At 58.3% G+C, this 18,669-nt stretch overlaps 1 protein-coding gene across 1 annotated transcript; it reads left to right on the top strand.

Moving 5' to 3' along the window:
* LOC119113655 (diacylglycerol kinase epsilon) lies at positions 1 to 12,812 on the top strand. The gene is made up of 12 exons (XM_037237938.1): positions 1 to 35; positions 2,072 to 2,327; positions 2,695 to 2,863; positions 4,528 to 4,658; positions 5,106 to 5,259; positions 6,040 to 6,113; positions 7,777 to 7,920; positions 8,488 to 8,637; positions 9,458 to 9,613; positions 10,527 to 10,704; positions 11,204 to 11,340; positions 12,585 to 12,812. The coding sequence occupies exons 2-12, from the start codon at positions 2,169 to 2,171 to the stop codon at positions 12,708 to 12,710; spliced, it is 1,578 nt and encodes a 525-aa protein (XP_037093833.1). The 5' UTR covers positions 1 to 35; positions 2,072 to 2,168; the 3' UTR covers positions 12,711 to 12,812.
* Positions 12,813 to 18,669: the final 5,857 nt, after the last annotated feature.

The following is an 18,669-nucleotide window of genomic DNA, read 5'->3' as shown; positions in this document are numbered from 1 at the left end:
CAAAAAGTGTCCGGGGTGCACATAAATGCGGTGAGGTACGTTGTGGCTAATTTGGGTGGTATGTTTTTTTTTCGAAGTCTCTGCTCGTGCCGGTTACGTGCCGGTCAGATCCCATGCTGGTTAATTATTGTTAATGAGACGCCAGAGAAGCTCATACCGGTCTGCAAAAACTCTGTCCACGGCGCCCACGCGACATCGGTCCACAACTCACATTTGCATGTGTCAACCTCAGGCCGGGCTAAATTCTGTTATATTTTACAATTATTTTTGTGCAAAAATTTTTGCCTGAAGTTGCCTCCTTAGTGCAACAGTTCTGGTGTACATGAGCTGAATTTTGTGTAGTGATGTTGCTGCTATACTGGGCATGTTTAGCATAATATGTATTTTAGGCAGCCTGGGGCTCATATGTGCATTGACCATTGACTGGTGTGATTGCCACATGGTCTGAGCAGTCAGCTGACAGCTTAACATCTTTGGACTAAGATGTTGCCACAATTTAATCACTGGTACCTCATGTCTACATTTTGCAGGGACCAGATTAAAGTGAAAACATGGCAAATTTTACCAGTAAAGAGCAATCTCTGGACTAAATGAACAGGCACAGGAATGATAAAATGACTAGTTCTTTAGCCACTCAGAGCAGCTAGGTGAATAATAGTTTGCCGATGATTCGGTCACAAATGTGCCACAGTAATTATGGCAGACAGCTCAAATTTGGCTTGGAGGGATCTCAGCAGGGACTATGGTTGCAAGGATAACTTGACTGTCACACTAGATTTAGATTTCCCTTCATTGTATTTGCTATGCATTTTTATGAAAGTCTAAATGGAAAACATTGTAAGATTTGCTGGATTTATGTTGGTACAACTTATGTTAATGATAATGGCCAATGATTGATCTTACCCATACATTTAATGGGAAAGGATGATCAGGCTTGGTAGCTTTTGATACCTCCTCAATTTTTACCAGATTGGTGATTACCTTTTTCTTAGGACTGTCCATTTCATGGAAAATTAGTAGAGCTCCTGGGAAAAGAATATTTTGTAACATATTTCTCATTGCTGATTTTTTTGAAGTCCTGTTGCTTATTTAATGGTTAGAAACTAAGGAAACTGTATATTTTGGGAGCAATGAGCTAAGAGCAAGTAAGATGTGTCATCCTGTGAGCAGCAGATATATGCCTGGACTTCCAAAAGGATCTTAGAATCTTACCAAAAGGTACCATAAGCATGAAATCCTATAGGACCTTGGACCCACCCTTGGAATCCAGGCAGACATCTGGCAGGCAAGGTTATATTTTTGTTTGGGCTGATGAATATGATATTGAAAAATAAAGGGTTTGTATAGTCATCTATTATTATGTGTTATCTATACATGGTGTTATGGTGGCATGGCAAGAGTAAACTTGGATGAAAAACTTTGTTTTAAAATGGAAGAGTTAGGTCCATGTACCAGGCCACACTAACAGAAGTATTACATTTTATGAAAGGAGTCAAGAGTACATTTTTCCAGATTCAATAAAATCTAATTAGAATCAATTTTTCAACACTTCCTGTAAATTATGATACTGACTCCAGATGAGGCATTGGGTATGCTATTATAATCACATGCTGGGCAGCCTGATCTTTACTTGGACTCAGCATGCAAGCTTTATCCAGGACAATTTGGATCAGATTGCCTGTCAGATAAAATTACCTGACTTTTATGGTTTGGTTCACAGCCTGATAGTGTTGCATACATCTGATTTGTATCATCTGTCAATGGTACTGCACATCAGATGGCATGATTTAGTGATGTAAACAGTTGCTGACACATGCTGCTGTTCAGTAGGCACATGGCACATGTCCAAAGTGGGCTGGCATTTGTGGCACTGGCCATCAGCAATGAGTAGTTGTACTTTATTGCTTAAAAGTTTTTTGGAGGTATGGGGACAATGTGTTCCCTCCTTCTTGCCATTCTGTGCAATCCTGTAGGGTGATGCCAGATTTATGCAAGGATGAAGAGAGGTAACTCTCCCCCCCCCCTTTCCTCGATACCAGTTTAAGTGTGGCTACTAACAGGAACCCTCCAGAGCAGCCTGGTCCAACCGCGCCAGCGTCGGTCAGCACGCCCTCCTACTGCGGCGCCACTCCGCCACGTGACCGGGCCGCGCCAGCCTGCCCCTGGCCATGGAGGCAGAGGTGTCAGTTCGCGACGCGGCCGCCTCGGTGTTGGTGGCGCTGCTGGTCGGCTTCCTGGTGCGCCGCATGCTGAAGCGGACGCCGCGCGTGCTGACCCGCGACACCCGGCGCGGCCACCGCTGGTCCCACACCGGCATGTTCTCTCAGGTGGGACACTGGGGCATGGACTCAGGCGCTCAGTCATCCCGAGTCGGCGTGGTCGTTGGGGCGTCCTGCTGTGCCGTGATGCTGGGCGAAGAGCCGAGGCTGATCATGAGTTCGGTAATTGGCCCCGCGAGGAGCTCATGGGAGAGCTCAGTGGTTAGCTCATGGGAGAGTTCAGTGGTTAGCCCATGGGGGGAGCGCAGTGGTTAGGTCATGGAAGAGCTCATTGGCTAGTCCAGAGGAAGATGCAGTGGCTATCTCAGGGGAGGACCATATGCCCGACGCCTCACAAGCTGTCACAAACAGGAGCCCACTTAGACTCTTCCGCTCGCCGCCCGCGCCCTCACACCCCTCCCCCTCCGTCCGCCAGCCGAGCTACTGCAACATCTGCGAGTCGCTGCTGATGACGTCACAGGGCGCCTTCTGCGACGCATGCGGCGTGTGCGCCTGCCATCCGTGCGTGCGCTCGGCCAACAAGCAGCTGACCTGCAAGGCGGTGACGTCACGCGAGACTTCCCACAAACACCACTGGGTGCAGGGTGAGTCGGCCGGTGACGCGCCACCGAGCGCATCGCCCGGTGGAGAGAGGGAGGGAGGGCGTGTAGGGAAGATCAGGATCGCTCCACGGTAGAGCGTGTGGGAAGGAATCGGCTGGCGTGGAATGACCTCCGCAGTTGAGATATCCTTAAATTGAAATAATGCTAAAATCTAAACTTTAATCATGTTAATCAAACTTAAGTCCTTGTCGCCTACCTGTGTGACAAGGAGGTTGGAGCGGACCATGCCGGACTCCATGCAAATGGATGTGCCCGCTGCCGCGCATGCCCTGCCGCGTTCCCCGTCATGGATGAAGCACGGGCACGATTGGGGAGTGCCCGAGCGAAGTTTGGGTTGGGTCCAGTGAGAGTTGTTTCGGCACCAACGGGGTTCTGCGAGTATTGTTACACGGTGATGGAGGATATAGGTAGCCACGGAACCGCTGCTTCGGCCGGAATGCGTGTGATTTTGCTAGGTATATCATCCTCATTTCAGAACGGTCTCAAAACGAAAGTAATATGCCTGAGCAAAGGACATCGAGCTTTTTCGCAGCATGCTGCGAACTAACAGCTCTGCCACGCACGTGCTTCGAGCTCCGCAATGATCAAATAAGTGACATTGTAACATAAGTGGCATTGAGTGGTTGGTGTCGTGGCATGGGTGCCAGTGACGAGGACCGACTCCAGTGGCATGGGTGCCAGTGGCGAGGACCGGCTCCAGTGGCATGGGTGCCAGTGACGAGGACCGACTCCAGTGGCATGGGTGCCAGTGACGAGGACCGGCTCCAGTGGCATGGGTGCTAGTGACGAGGGCCGGCTTCACTGGCATGGGTGCTAGTGACGAGGACCGACCCCAGTGGCATGGGTGCCAGTGACGAGGACCGGCTCCAGTGGCATGGGCGCCAGTAACGAGGACCGACTCCAGTGGCATGGGCGCCAGTGACGAGGACCGACTCCAGTGGTATGGGTGCCAGTGGCGAGGACCGACTCCAGTGGCATGGGTGCCAGTGACGAGGACCGGCTCCAGTGGCATGGGCGCCAGTAACGAGGACCGACTCCAGTGGCATGGGCGCCAGTGACGAGGACCGACTCCAGTGGCATGGGTGCCAGTGGCGAGGACCGACTCCAGTGGCATGGGTGCTAGTGACGAGGACCGGCTCCACTGGCATGGGTGCCAGTGACGAGGACCGACTCCAGTGGCATGGGTGCCAGTGACGAGGACCGACTCCAGTGGCATGGGTGCTAGTGACTAAGACCGACTCCAGTGGCATGGGTGTCAGTGACGAGGGCCGACTCCTGTGGCATGGGTGCTAGTGACGAGGACCGGCTCCACTGGCATGGGTGCCAGTGACGAGGACCGACTCCAGTGGCATGGGTGCCAGTGACGAGGACCGACTCCAGTGGCATGGGTGTCAGTGACGAGGGCCGACTCCAGTGGCATGGGTGCCAGTGACGAGGGCCGGCTCCCGTGGCAGTGACCGTGTCCGGTGCGTGCTCCGGCTCGTCCGCGTTGGACGGCCGCCAGCCCGCGGCCGTCCCGCGCGGACGGGCCGAACCGTGCGTCAGTCTGGGAAGACGCGCCGTTTGGGGACTGAAGTGCGGGGGGATGGGGAGAGGACTGCGCGCGGGCAGCGACGCTTGACCTGCGCGTGCGCGGCCGGCCGCAGGGAACCTGCCGTTCGACTCGGCCTGCGAGGTGTGCGAGGCGGGCGTGGGCGACTCGCCGGCGCTGGTCGGCCTGCGCTGCTGCTGGTGCCAGCGCACCGTGCACGACGAGTGCAGGAGGAACATGTCCGAGGTGAGGACTGCGGCGGGGAACGTGGGCGAGGTGAGGACTGCTGTGGGGAACGTGGGTGAGGTGAGGACTGCTGCGGGGAAGGTGAACGAGATGAGGACTGCTGCGGGGAATATGTCCGAGGTGAGGACTGCTGTGGAGAACGTAGGCGAGATGAGGACTACTACGGGGAGCACGTCGATGGTGAGCATCGCCGCTAGGAGCACATGTCCAAGGTGGGGACTGCCGCTGGGAAGGGGCATGTCTGACCTGAGGACTACCACTGGGGGTCATGATGGTGAGGACTGCTGTTGGGACGTGTTTCGAAGGAACCGTCCGACCAGGTATCAGAGATGTCTGACCTTAAGGGTAGTACCTGAAACAGGGCACGTGACGCCGGTCCCCTCTCCGTCCGGCTATGTTGCGCGCCCGCGTGACCCGTCCTCTCTCACGTTCACCTGCGCGCGGCAGGTGTGTGACCTGGGCGAGTTCGCCGAGTTCGTGGTGCCGCCGCACTGCGTCAAAGTGCGCGCCACCCGCACCGTGCCTCGCCGCCTGGCCATCTCCCAGGTCGCGGAGCCCGGCGCGGCCGCCAACAGGGACTGGACGCCGCTGGTGGTGATCGGTGAGTGAGGCGGCGTCAGAGGCGCGCACGCGCGGGGGGCGGGGACGCCTTCGCGCCGCGCTGCCGACCGACGGTCGTGTGACGTCACGGACGGATACTCAGATGGGGCGGACTGGAGGTGGGATAATTATCGTCGTTATGTCTACGGTCAATATAAGCCCACTGGACAGCAGCCCGGCAGTCAGTATGCCGGGACAGTACGATGATATCTACGATCTTAGCGGACGTCACACGTAGAATTAACAGAATGTAGGCGTAGTTGGGTAGTGTGTTCTGCTCTCAAACCAACCGGATATAACCAATGATCCTCCTAGTTATATTGCCGTTGTACCTCCTAGTTGTATTGTCGCTCTGTCCGCGTAGATCCGCGGGCGTGTGCGCGAACATCGGCAGAACAGTCGGGATTCTGATCACGTGCGTCGCGGCCACTCGCTGTCGGCGGCCGCCTCGCTCCTGTTTGTTTGGCGTGGGTCAAAGGTCCGGTCGCAGACCTCGTGCACAGGGACGCGACTGCACCCAGCCGGCGTGCTTGGCTGGGACCCGGTCTGCCTCTGACGTCACTTTTCCCAGCCAGCGTGCTTGGCTAGGACCCCGTCTGCCTCTGACGTGACTGTACCTAGCCAGTGTGCCCAGCTGGGACCCCGTCTGCCTCTGATGTGAATGTACCCAACCAGCGTGGCCGACTGGGACCCCGTCTGCCTCTGATGTGACTGTACCCAGCCAGCGTGCCCGGCTGGGACCCCGTCTGCTTCTGACGCCGGTGGAACGGCCTGTCCGCAGGCAATCGGAAGTCGGGGAACAATGACGGCGAGCAGGTGCTCTCGGCGTTCCGGAGATATCTCAACCCGGCGCAGGTCAGCGCGCCGCCTGCAGGCAGGCCCGGGGCAGGCGGCGCAGGTCAGCGCGCCGCCTGCCCCGCCGCCGGCACCGGGCGGCGCCCAGTCACGCCCCGTCGCTCGAACCCAGCCCAGTCACGCCCGTCGCTCGATCCCAGCCGGGTCACGCTCCGTCGCTCCACCCCAGCCAGGTCACGCTCCGTCGCTCGACCCCAGCCCGGTCACGCCACGGCGCTCGACCCCAGCCCGGTCACGCTCCGTCGCTCCACCCCAGCCCGGTCACGCTCCGTCGCTCCACCCCAGCCCGGTCACGCTCCGTCGCTCCACCCCAGCCCGGTCACACTCCGTCGCTCCACCCCAGCCCTGTCACGCTCCGTCGCTCCACCCCAGCCCGGTCACGCTCTGTCGCTCGAACCCAGCCCGGTCACGCTCCGTCGCTCGAACCCAGCCCGGTCACACTCCGGCGCTCGAACCCAGCCCGGTCACGCTCCGTCTCTCGGCCCCAGCCCGGTCACGCCCGTCGCTCGACCCCAGCCCGGTCACGCCACGGCGCTCGACCCCAGCCCGGTCACACTCCGGCGCTCGACCCCAGCCCGGTCACGCTCCGGCGCTCCACCCCAGCCCGGTCACGCCACGGCGCTCGACCCCAGCCCGGTCACGCTCTGTCGCTCGAACCCAGCCTGGTCACGCTCCGTCGCTCGAACCCAGCCCGGTCACACTCCGGCGCTCGAACCCAGCCCGGTCACGCTCCGTCTCTCGGCCCCAGCCCGGTCACGCCCGTCGCTCGACCCCAGCCCGGTCACGCCACGGCGCTCGACCCCAGCCCGGTCACACTCCGGCGCTCGACCCCAGCCCGGTCACGCTCCGGCGCTCCACCCCAGCCCGGTCACGCCACGGCGCTCGACCCCAGCCCGGTCACACTCCGGCGCTCGACCCCAGCCCGGTCACGCTCCGTCGCTCGACCCCAGCCCGGTCACGCTCCGTCTCTCGGCCCCAGCCCGGTCACGCTCCGTCGCTCCACCCCAGCCCGGTCACGCTCCGTCGCTCCACCCCAGCCCGGTCACGCCCCGTCGCTCCACCCCAGCCGAAACTGAATCCACGGGGCCGACCAGGCCTGCGCTTGGCGCCGAAGTCGGCGTCGCTGTTGTGGTATAGACTCGGCGATTGCAGTTTGGGTGAAATGTGGATCAGAACATGACGGGTTCTGTGGGATTAGCTCGTATTGTCGTATCTCCCTCGTGCCGTCGTTGTATGTGACGGTGTTGATTTTCTGTCATCTTCCGTTCTCCCTACGCATATTATGGCTCCCAGTTTTTGAATGATATTTCAGTATTAACCAATAATTGCGTCTATTTGCGTTCATACCATATCGAATGAAGGATCTCAGCTTTGCCATATGTTCCAATGTTGATAGCTGCAGTGGGTCACGTAACAAAATAAGTTCACAGTGTCTTTACCCAGTAGTTGACTTGTGCGTTGGTATTAGACCATGCCATTGTGGTGGTAGTGGGGGGGGGGGGGGGGGGGGGGGGGGCACCACCAGAACTGATGAAGACCCCAGCTACTTTGCCGGTGTCTCCACCAGATCGCGTCCCCGGCGGAGCGGCCCGCGGAGGACGGTCGGGGACAGTGCCATCTAGTGAGCCACGTCCGGACTGTCAGTTGTCGATGTCGCCGACAGGTGGTGGACCTGGCGGAGCAGCGGCCGGAGGACGGCCTGGAGTGGTGCCACCTGGTGGGCTCCGAGAGGTGTCGCGTTCTCGTGGCCGGAGGTGATGGCACGGTCGACTGGGTGCTGAACGCCATCGACAACCTCAAGCTCGAGGCAGGTCCACTGCACTGCTCTGGCACTGTTGTCGTTTTGCAGCGGGGTAAAGTTGCGTTTGCCAGTTGCACTGCTCAGCCCCATGTATTGTTGCATTTGAAGAAGTTTGGTTATGTTAAGCTGTACCAGTTTCGCACGGACGGCAGGTGCAGGGTGCTCTGTGTTGAACATATTTCTTTCTTGAACGCGTTGAACATATTTCCGTTTATGTAAGCCCTGAACCCTTTGGTGTGAAGCTAATTGCGTGGTCGGATGGTCTCATGTCCATCAGGTATTTGGGAATCGTGATTGTGTACTAACTGTACACATTGGCTGACTAACACAGCATCACACTGCGGTAAAGCCTTGCGGACATCCATGAAGTCTCCGTCAGCCATCAGCCTGCCAGTGGTTGTACTCCAGCATGAGTTAACCGTTATCAAGCACATTTTCACGCCGATCACCAGCCAATGAGCGCCGACATGTCCGCCTGTGTCTCTGCCGCCATCTATGCGCCGCCACCAGCGGCGGTGTTTGCTTTGGCCGCCGCTGGTGGCGCTGTCTGCTGACGCTGGCGATGCCGCGCAGCCGCCGCCGGCCGTCGGTATCCTGCCGCTGGGGACCGGCAACGACCTGTCGCGCGTGCTCGGCTCGGGCGAGGCCTACACCGAGGTGGACCCGCAGCGTGTCATGCGGCGGCTCGCCGACGCCCGGGTCATCCTCGTCGACCGCTGGCTGGTAAGCGGGCTCCGGCGATGGCCGCGCGGCTGACTGAGCTGGTGCTGTGCCGATCCGGTTGGCGTGCCCTCGCGGTTTGACCTGCTTTCAGGGATAGCTGGATAGGAAGGCATCAGTGTGGGATATGATTTGCTCCATTGAGTCCCCCCCCCCCCCCCCATTGTTGAGGCCTTCGCTTGCATCTAAAACGTGAGGTAAAGTAGTTAAGCCACTGTACTTACTGACGTCATTGTACTGGTGTGGCCAGTATCAACTATGTCTGAGGTTGTGCGAGTATGTTAGAGGCTAGGTCAAATTTGCGCGAAGTTTTCTTTTGTGGTTCTGCCTAATCTGTGGTTGGTAGAACCAAAAACAGCTGATACGATGAGCTGGTTAAGGTCGATTTTAGCTTGGGTTTTTTCGGAATATTTGCGGGGTTAACTTTGGGAATACTCTGATATTTGCGGATACACTAATACATACGTTGACGCATACGAATATTGGGTATAATATCCCAAACATGAAAGATCAACTATAGAGAAGCTTCAACAGCCGTCAGGTAGATTCATTCTTGTCAACCCTCTCGCCTGCTAGAATGTAACGGACCCGCAACCCCCACGTAGGTCCGGCTATAATTAACACTCCGCAGCTCCCAGGTACGTTACTGACCTGGCACGCCGGCACTGCTCGGTGGAGCACACTGGCTGCCGGCTCATGTGACCCCCGTGAAGCGGATGTACCTGATCCTGCCCCTCCCCGTCGGAGGTGTACCGGCTAACGCCCCGCCCCTTCCCCTGCCGGAGGTGCAGCAGCTGACCGCCGAGCCCTGGCCGTGCCGCAGGTGCAGCTGGACCCCCTGCGGCACGTGCACCTGCCCGGCTCCACGGTTCGCATGACCAACTACGTCAGCCTGGGCGTGGACGCGCTGGTGACGCTCAACTTCCACAAGACGCGCGAGTCGCCGCACTACCTCTGGAGCAGCCGGCTGGTGAACAAGGTGCGTGCCGGCACTAGAGGTGGGGGGGGGGGGGGGGGGGGCGGGATGACGCCTGGTGCGTGCCGGCCCGAGAGGGGGAGGCTGACACCTGGAACAGCCGGCTGGAGAGGGGGGGGAGGGGGCCGACACCTGGAGCAGCCAGCTATTGAACAAAATACCTGCTGGCCCGAGAGGGGGCGGGCTAACACCTGGAGCAGCCAGCTGGTGAACAAGGTGCTTGCCGGGCCGAGAGAGGCGGGCTGACGCGTGGCCAGGCCTGGGCACGCCCCTTCAGTCCGGCTCCTGACCTGCTGACCGGGTGTGCTCCGGAAGCCTCGGCTGAGTCATGTGGCGCGTGTTTGTTCAGGTGGGGTCGCTATGGAGCTCTGGGAGATCTTCACAGGTCATAGGCTGCCTGTTGATTTGTTAACGGTAGTGAAGTTTCTCTAATTAATGGTGGTTTATTATTTACCTGCTCCGGCTGTTTTGTGGCTCAAGTAGAATTGAACGACATGTATGTCCGAAGTCCAGACTCTGGACCCTTTTGGTGAGTTCATCCATATAATGGCAACACAATACAGCACAGACACTAATATAATGCAAACAAAAGGTGACCATTCAGTCAGCTGAGCACTCATTGACTGTGCCTTCTGCGGGTGTCTATGATACTTCGTTCTCGGGTTTGTGTGCTTACTTTGCGTATTCTCCTCTACCATGATAAAACCAGGGTTTGAATCTTTCCGGTTTCGTGCACGTGCGCTCACGTTTTTGCGTGGTCCGCGAGATAGTCGCGTCGGCAGACTCTCAATCGATTACGCCACCTTGAAGCGCCTGTGCGTGACAGGGTGCCCGGACTCTCTTCTGACGCCTTCCGGCCGTCTCAACGTACCCCTACGGCCCGGGTGTGACAGCCGCCCTGACCTGCCGCCCGCAGCTGATCTACTTCTGCTACGGCACCAAGGACGTGCTGGAGCGCGAGTGCAAGGACCTGCAGCGCAAGCTGACCCTGAAGATGGACGGCCGGCTGGTGGAGCTGCCCGACATCGAGGCGCTGGTGGTGCAGAACATCGCCACCTGGGGCGCTGGCGTCAGGCCCTGGGAGCTGGGACAGGGTGGGTGCTGTCGAGAGGTGGCGGGGCTGATGGTGGGGAACTGGGCTGGCACAGGGTCCGCACAGGTGTCTTGGAGCGCAGCAGCGGCGGGGCTTGGTTCTGGTAAGCGTGGCTCAGTTACGGAGATGGGGCGAAGCTTTGTGGACTTCGAGAGACGCGTAGTCGGGTCTCCGGAGGTCTTCGATGATCCATTGCGCCGTGGTGTCCTGTCGTCTCCGTTCGTCTCGCGCCGAACCCGCGCATCCAGGCATCGGCTGACCTGGGCAGGCTCCGACGGTGCTGCCATCTGGACGCCACGCCGCCCGTGTGCGCGAGTCACCAGCGTTGGCTCCATAACACAACGGCGTGCTGTTGTTCACCAGACCACCATAATGTGAACGCCTGACATCGCTTGCCGCGGCGCGTTCGTGCGAACGCGGTAGTGCTCGGCCCGTGCGGTGATTGGTCGGACCGCCGCCGTGCCCCTCTGGTGGTGACCCCCATCTGCCCCGCGGCGCAGGCGCCGGGCCCGCCGGCTGCCAGCGGGCCGACGACGGCCTACTGGAGGTGTTCTGCGTCTACTCGTCGTTTCACATCGCCCAGATGCAGGTGGGCCTGTCCGAACCGCTGCGGCTCGGGCAGGCCCGCACCATCGAGGTAGGTGGCAGCACCGGCGCAGCGGCGCGGCCCCGGACGGCCGCTCCTGGCGCCGGGGCAGGGGCAGGGCGGGCGGGCTCGCCTAGCACCGCTCTGGCGTCAGTAGCAGAGATGCGGTTTGGTTTGTGACGTTGGCTTGTTGAACAGCTGTAGCCATCGGCGTCGCAGTGTGCTATGTCAACTGTAGCGGGAAAAACCGAAACGCCGCCCGCGGTGAGCCTCATGAGATGAAAGCAAGCATGTACCCTGCACCCTGCTTAGATCGCGCGGTGCAGGGCCAGAAACGGGGCATTATCCGTGATGATTTTGGGTCTTGGACCATTTGATATCAAATCAAAGGCTAGCCACATTCATGGAGTGTAGTTGTCTTTGAAAACTAATACCTCAGGGACGCCTACGTCCGTGCCCCGCGAACGAAAGATGTAGCATCTTTCGTTCGCTAAACATTTTTTCGTTCGTTAAAGTTTCTCATAATGCAGCTGCCTGCCGAAACTAGGCCTCGAGCCCGCACCCTGCGGCTTGCGGCAGGTCCGCCGCTCCTAGCTGCGGCGATTGAGCGCGTGGCCATGCCTATGGGCTGGGAGGTCAGCCTCTGCCTGCGTCAGGTCGGGGGAGATCCCCACACCTGGGACTCGTGACCCGAGACGAGCGTGCCGCACAGGGACAACCGGGCAAGACCTGTCGCCTTGACTGGTTGGCTGCGTGCATTTGTGTTCCAGCCGTCCATGTCGTGTTTGTCTTCATCCCAGAGGGCGTCTCACGCGGTGATTGCCGCTTACGTGATATAAGTGCGATAGACCCACGTGATATGGCTGCCGTCCAAAGGTGAAAATGCTTAGTGCCACTTTTTTAGAAAGAGAGGTATTTATAGCATTTGATTTAGCTCGAACGCCGGCATTTTGTGACAAAGGCACATATTCGGAAATAGTTGCTTCCACAGTGTATCCAAATTTTCTTTTGTAAGGGCACAAGGATGTTTGATGCGCCGAAACTTGAAAATCCGTCTCCTGAGCAATTTGCCTGATGGTACTTACACCAGTCTTGCCTTTGGACAGCAGAGATACACTAACGCTACTGCCAGATCTGATACGACACGATCTTTCGTGACATTAAATGAGATCAGATGAGATGAGCAGCAGCCAATCAGCGTCCGGCGGAGCGCTAGCCAGCACGCGCCCGTCGGCGCGGCGCACCGCTCTCGAGCTCGGCACCTGTGACTAACCGGTGCCGCGGGGGTCGCCCAGGTCACGCTGTGCTCCAAGGTGCCGATGCAGCTGGACGGCGAGCCGTGGGAGCAGGGGCCGTGCGTCATCCGCGTCTCCCACCACAACCAGGCGCGCATGCTGCAGATGGCGTGGCCCGAGGGCTGACCGGCCGGGCGCGACCGTCGCGGCCGCAGGGGCGAGCCGGGTCAGGCCAGGGCGGATGAAGCGGGGTCGGATCAGGACGGACCAGCTCAGGTTGGGTCAGCAGGCAAGGCCAGGGGCGCCGCTGTCAAGACCAGAACTGGTCAGTCGGAGCCTCCTCCTGTTCGGCGCGGGCGAGGGCGAGCCAGTGACGGCCGAGCTAGGGCAAGGTCGGACCGGACCGGGCGAAGTCGGCGGACCAGTATGCGTCGTCCGGGCCGCTCCCGCCCGTCCGGTGTCCAGCCTCGCTCGCCTGTGGCGCCGGCCGCGCCGCGGCTCGAGCCGCCCCGGCCGCCGCCGAGCGCCGGGAGGCCGGAGGAGAGACAGAGAGAGAGGGCGGGAGCGGCCGGCGCAGCTCTGCGGTACGGCGGCACTTCCAGCCCGGCGGCAGCCGCCGCCTGCCCGCCGAGCACACCAGCGGCGCGCACAGTCCGGCTGGTGACGCAAGAGCTGACCGAACAGCGCTCCTGGATAGCGGCTGGATTGTCAGATGGGCGGGGCCCGCGTGCCGCCCGCGTCGAGCTTAAGCCCGGGTGGTGCATGTTAGTGTCAGTGGTGAAAGTGTAGCATGACCCGTTTTACGCAGCCCGAGGCTCGTTGTCTCCATACTTTTATTGTTATTGCGACTCGCACGCGCGGTGTCCTAAGCGTCGACCGCGGCTCCTTGTCACGCAGCAGCGGTTCAGTCCAGCGCTTGGTTGTTGTGTTCACGTCTCGTGCCAGTTCCTGTCGCGCGGATGTCGGTCCGTGACTCGTCGTGTTTTAAAGTGCTGTTATTGCGCGCCGCTGTAGCGTGACCCTCGTGTTCTTCCTTGGCGTCTCCCCGCGCGCCCCGCGCTGTCAGCGTGTGAACGCAGGTAGAGGTGATGGCCGGCGAGCTTCTGTTCCTAGCAGAACCATTGACTGCTGGTTGCGCTCCCTGCTTTCCCCGCCAGCGCAAAGCGTGCACTGTTGTCGGGCATTACTTCCCGTGTACTCTGCCTGTTCGTGTGCCTGCGTGGCCCGCGGTCCGCTAGTGCGCTGCTATCACGGAATAGTGTCCTGCGTCTCGTCCGCCGGCCCGCCTGCCAGCGCGGCTGACGTGACGCTAGGGCCGGCCTGTGTCGGCTCGGGCCAGGCAGTCGCTAGCGTCGGCCTGTGTCGGCTCGGGCAGCCGCTAGGGTCGGCCTGTGTCGGCTCGGGCAGCCGCTAGGGCCGGCCTGTGTCGGCTCGGGCCAGGCAGGCGCTAGCGTCGGTCTGTGTCGGCTCGGGCCAAGCAGCCGCTAGCGCCGGCCTGTGTCGGCTCGGGCCGGGCAGCCGCTAGCGTCGGCCTGTGTCGACTCGGGCAGCCGCTAGGGTCGGCCTGTGTCGGCTCGGGCAGCCGCTAGGCCGGCCTGTGTCGGCTCGGGCCAGACAGCCGCTAGCGTCGGTCTGTGTCGGCTCGGGCAGCCTCTAGGGTCGACCTGTGTCGGCTCGGGCAGCCGCTAGGCCGGCCTGTGTCGGCTCGGGCCAGGCAGCCGCTAGCGTCGGCCTGTGTCGACTCGGGCAGCCGCTAGGGTCGGCCTGTGTCGGCTCGGGCAGCCGCTAGGCCGGCCTGTGTCGGCTCGGGCCAGGCAGCCGCTAGCGTCGGCCTGTGTCGGCTCGGGCAGCCGCAAGGGCCGGCCTGTGTCGGCTCGGGCCAGGCAGCCGCAAGGGCCGGCCTGTGTCGGCTCGGGCCAGACAGCCGCTAGCGTCGGTCTGTGTCGGCTCGGGCAGCCTCAAGGGCCGGCCTGTGTCGGTTCGGGCAGCCGCAAGGGCCGGCCTGTGTCGGCTCGGGCAGCCGCTAGGGTCGGTCTGAGCCGGCTCGGGCAGCCACCGCCGCTGTGCCCTGGCGTACGTGGCAGGGCCGGGGAAACGGAAGGGATGGTGTGTTCATAGGGAACGCAACATGTGTAGGAAGTCCGCGGTGACCCCTGTGGCTTATGCGGGCGTGGTTATTATTAGTTCGGTTGTGCTGTAGGCGCGGGAAATGAAGTTGTATGCATCAGACGTATCCATTCGTGTTCAAGCGGATTGACAGGTGGGATGTTTTAATGGGATGTATTTTTCAACTCTTTGTATTATTTTGTTAAGCGCTTTCATTTAACTTCGTGATGCATTCCAAATATTTACAGTACCTGCACTTCTGTGTCAATAAAATGTATCGCGCTGAACCCGAACGTGCGTGGTCCGAACTTTGTGAGTTTTTTACAAAAAAAATTAGCGAAACCAGTCTGGACAAGCTACGGCCCATTCAGGGGTATTGGGCCCAGACGAAAATTACGGCCGTGCAGGAGACAGGAAATTCGTGCGATTGAGCTGTAGTGGAGGCCACGTGCGAAACGAGTGGTTGTGGGGTACCGTGGACCGTCGGTTGGCCATCGTGACTCACGGCCGTAGTTCCATTTCTTGTTTAAAAAAACGTCATTATTTACGAGGTTTGCTGAACTATTTTCAAAGCATTTGCTTGTAAGCTTTCTGAACAACCTTGCTTGTCATTCAAACTTCCAATATGATGCAATTTTACCCACCGATTAGGTTCAAGCGAGAAGGATAAATTTCCAATTGGAAAACATCGCACATTCCGAACAGAGTTCGATCTCGGACCTGGACGAACCGAGGCCACAACGACATGACTGAGCATGGGTTTACCGAGAGAGGAAGGGGAAATCTACGAGACGAACGCACGTCTTATCAAGCGCGCTCGGCACGTGCTGTGGATCCACAGTTATGTTTCTGCAGCGCTCCTTTTAAGAGCAATGATCCGCCAAGAGACGTTTTTAAACGAAATTTGTAAAGTTGTGGCGTAATCCTTCGATCTGTACCGTGTTTCGCTTTACCAGGAGCTCTCCTCAGGAATCGTCCATAACTCACGTTGCGGATTTTTGGCTGTTTTCAAGCCTTTCCTGCTGACACTGGTCGCGTCGGGCGAACACCCCCCCCCCCCCCCTCTCCCTACCTGGTGCCACTGCGTTAAGTGTGCAACCGGACAGCGTTAAGCGTGCAACCAGACTGCGTTAAGCGTGCAACCAAACTGCGTTAAGCATAGCGTCCTAAAAAGTGAACACCCATTTAGCTCGTCATTGCGCAGAGGCACGGGACAAGGACGACGTGTTGTTTATCATGAGAGAAAGCTGACGTCATCCGCCTGGTTTGAATTCGTTTTTTACATAAATAACTGGCACGGATTGCAACCACACATGAGTGTAACGCCACACTGCCGTCGCGTCTGACGTCATTCCCCCTGTTACGCTACTGCCCCTCCCCTTGTTACGCTTCGGTCACGCCCATACAGCCTTTATCCATACGTAGTGTAATAAATGGGCCTGTGCAATAATTCCGTAATGTTTTTGCCTTAGCACCGATCGAGGCTGGTCGGCGAGTACCATTTTTGCGTGGGCGGCGTGTTAGTTTATGGGATCAGGCCGATGACATAGCGGAAGCCACAGCGTCCCGGGTGCTAGGAACACGCCGAAGTTAAAAACCTGCTTTTGAAGTCTGAATTTTGGTTCCTTCTGGAAGCAGTTCGGGAAACGCTTCTGATAAGTCCAGTCGCTCGAAGGAAAAACGCCAGGTCCCGGCAACCAGAGCAGATGCATGCTTTAAAGATATTGCGCAGCCTAGACGAATGTGCCGTCTACAAATGACAGGCAGCTTACATATCCGCACTGTGTGGACGCCAGCAATCTGCCGGGAAGCGGTCAAGGCAGCCTCCTAGCAATCAGTTCCCAATATAGGTCAATGAAATCTAAAACCAGACAGAACCATAGAAACCATAAGGTCATACAACCCGACTAACTGTTACCCAGACGAAAAGTGATTAATCATGGGCGCGCCAGCTTTGAAGTGTGCGTATTTGCAAACGCCTGGACCATCAGCATAATATTGAGTGAATTGAATTAGTCGATAGAGCTGACCGAAATTAACTGGGCTGGCAATATTCATACAATGTTAGCCCCTTGCTGGCCAAGATGCAAGGAATACCGTCCCTGCATTAGCGCGCGCATGCAATAAGTGAACTTCTCCGAGCATAAGTTTCGTAAGACTATGAAGAGCAACGATAAGACCCTTTTCTATGCATTTCGGAATCGTCGGATTCCATTTACTCTCAGTGATCTGATTTCATTTACCCTTAGTATTTGCCAAAATATGCCATGCGATATGATCATGATGATCATGATCATGACCACGATCATGATCATGGTCATGATCATCGTCCCGCTGGTTCGAGCAAAACAATACTTAAACGGCGTTCAGACGTTTGGTTGTCCGGGTATGCACCGTTCTCATAACAAACTTGTCTTTTAGTTGGTGATGTATGTCGTGCGATTCATACGCACCAATATTATGGACGAATAAGCTTTATTGGTTTATGAGAATGCTTCAGCCTTCAGCCGTGATTGCCGTGATTGCCGTGTCGTGTCTGCCGTGATTGCCTCAACGACACTCACCGGCACAAGCGGCCAATTATTGTCCAGCGTGCGTAGTCGAAGCTACTTTTTTCGTTTGGCACGCTCTGCACCACCAGCCGTTTCCTCCGACGTCGGACGCACACTCATTGTGCGGCTTGGTTTGTGGTCACTGCTGTTTCTTTGTTGCACCTCCTTCCTTTTGTTCATCTTTGTCCTCACAACACGGCAAACAGCAATAAATAACCGTATAATGCGACAAAACATCGTGTCATCTAATCGACAACGAATGATCGATAAGCAACCGTGTCAAAACATCACTAGACCGGTGGTGGGAATTTCAGTTTGCCTGGACCACAAGCAGGAACAAAATCAGAAACTCACCAAACACCGCAAATCCAACAGCCTTGCGCCGTAGCTGAAGACAATATTGAGAAAAGAATGCATCCCTTCACTACTTTCCGATCGCAGAACGGAATGGACACGAATGCGCCAATATTACAGCGGACAAATTCATCACACGCATTGACACTGGTACCGCGGGCTTTTTTTCTTTTGGCTATCTTTAAGCACTCCTCAACAGCTCCTGTAGCAAAAATACATGAATAACAGGTACATTCGGAATGGCGTATCGAACAGAAATGGTGTGCAATATTTCAACAGTACGTGCCAAATGGACAGTGGCCAACCTGCTCCTTAAAGTTTTTGGCTCGCCTCAAAAAAATAATGCACCTGGGTTTTCTCTGGTTGGAGCATCGTGGCTCCCGGAACAGGTGTACTATGGCTGCTCAACGATGATAGCATATTGCACAACACCCGTGCCAACAACTCTGAGAGCCACGAGCCGAATCGACCGTGGGTCAGGCCGGCCTGGCCCGTGCCAGTGGCCCTACCAGGCAGGAGCCCGGCACAAGGCAGCCGCAGGCGAGCCTCCCGGGGAGCTCGCGGAGCCTCGCCTCCCGCGGAGCCTGGGCTGGAGCGAGAGGCGCGAGCCTGGAACCGGCGAACTCCCGGGGAGGCGGGGAGGCGGCCCTCACCCCCTGCCGCTATCACAGGCTGTTTCGAGGCGCGCGACCGGCGCGTGGCAGGCGGACAGGCGCTACGGGGCAGTGCGTTTCGAGGCACTCCAGGACTCGGACAGGGCGGGGCGGGGTAGGGGAAGGGGAGGGGGAAGCGTGGTGCTGGAGATGCTGAGCACGGCGGCGAGGGCGACGCCAGCTGTTGACGCTGTGACACCCGAACAGGCTCGGCTGTCCCATTCACCCATGCACGCACGCACGCACGCACGCACGCACGCACGCACGCACTCACGCACGCACGCACGCACGCACGCACGCACGCACGCACGCACGCACACACACACACTCGGGGAAATGGTGCGCGTCCCGACCAGCGAGCAGGGAAGCAGCGCACGTGCATCCCGAGGATCCAGACGATCTAGAAGCCGGGATTGTCGTGGAGTGCGTTTCGAGGCACTCCAGGACTCGGACAGGGCGGGGCGGGTAGGGGAAGGGGAG

Source organism: Pollicipes pollicipes, unplaced genomic scaffold (assembly GCF_011947565.3).
Source record: "Pollicipes pollicipes isolate AB1234 unplaced genomic scaffold, Ppol_2.1 Scaffold_7262;HRSCAF=8765_pilon_pilon_pilon, whole genome shotgun sequence".
In the NCBI taxonomy this organism is placed as follows: Eukaryota; Metazoa; Arthropoda; class Thecostraca; order Pollicipedomorpha; family Pollicipedidae; genus Pollicipes; species Pollicipes pollicipes.
Note: the sequence above shows the minus strand (reverse complement) of the source record. Positions and strands in the feature narration are given on the sequence as shown.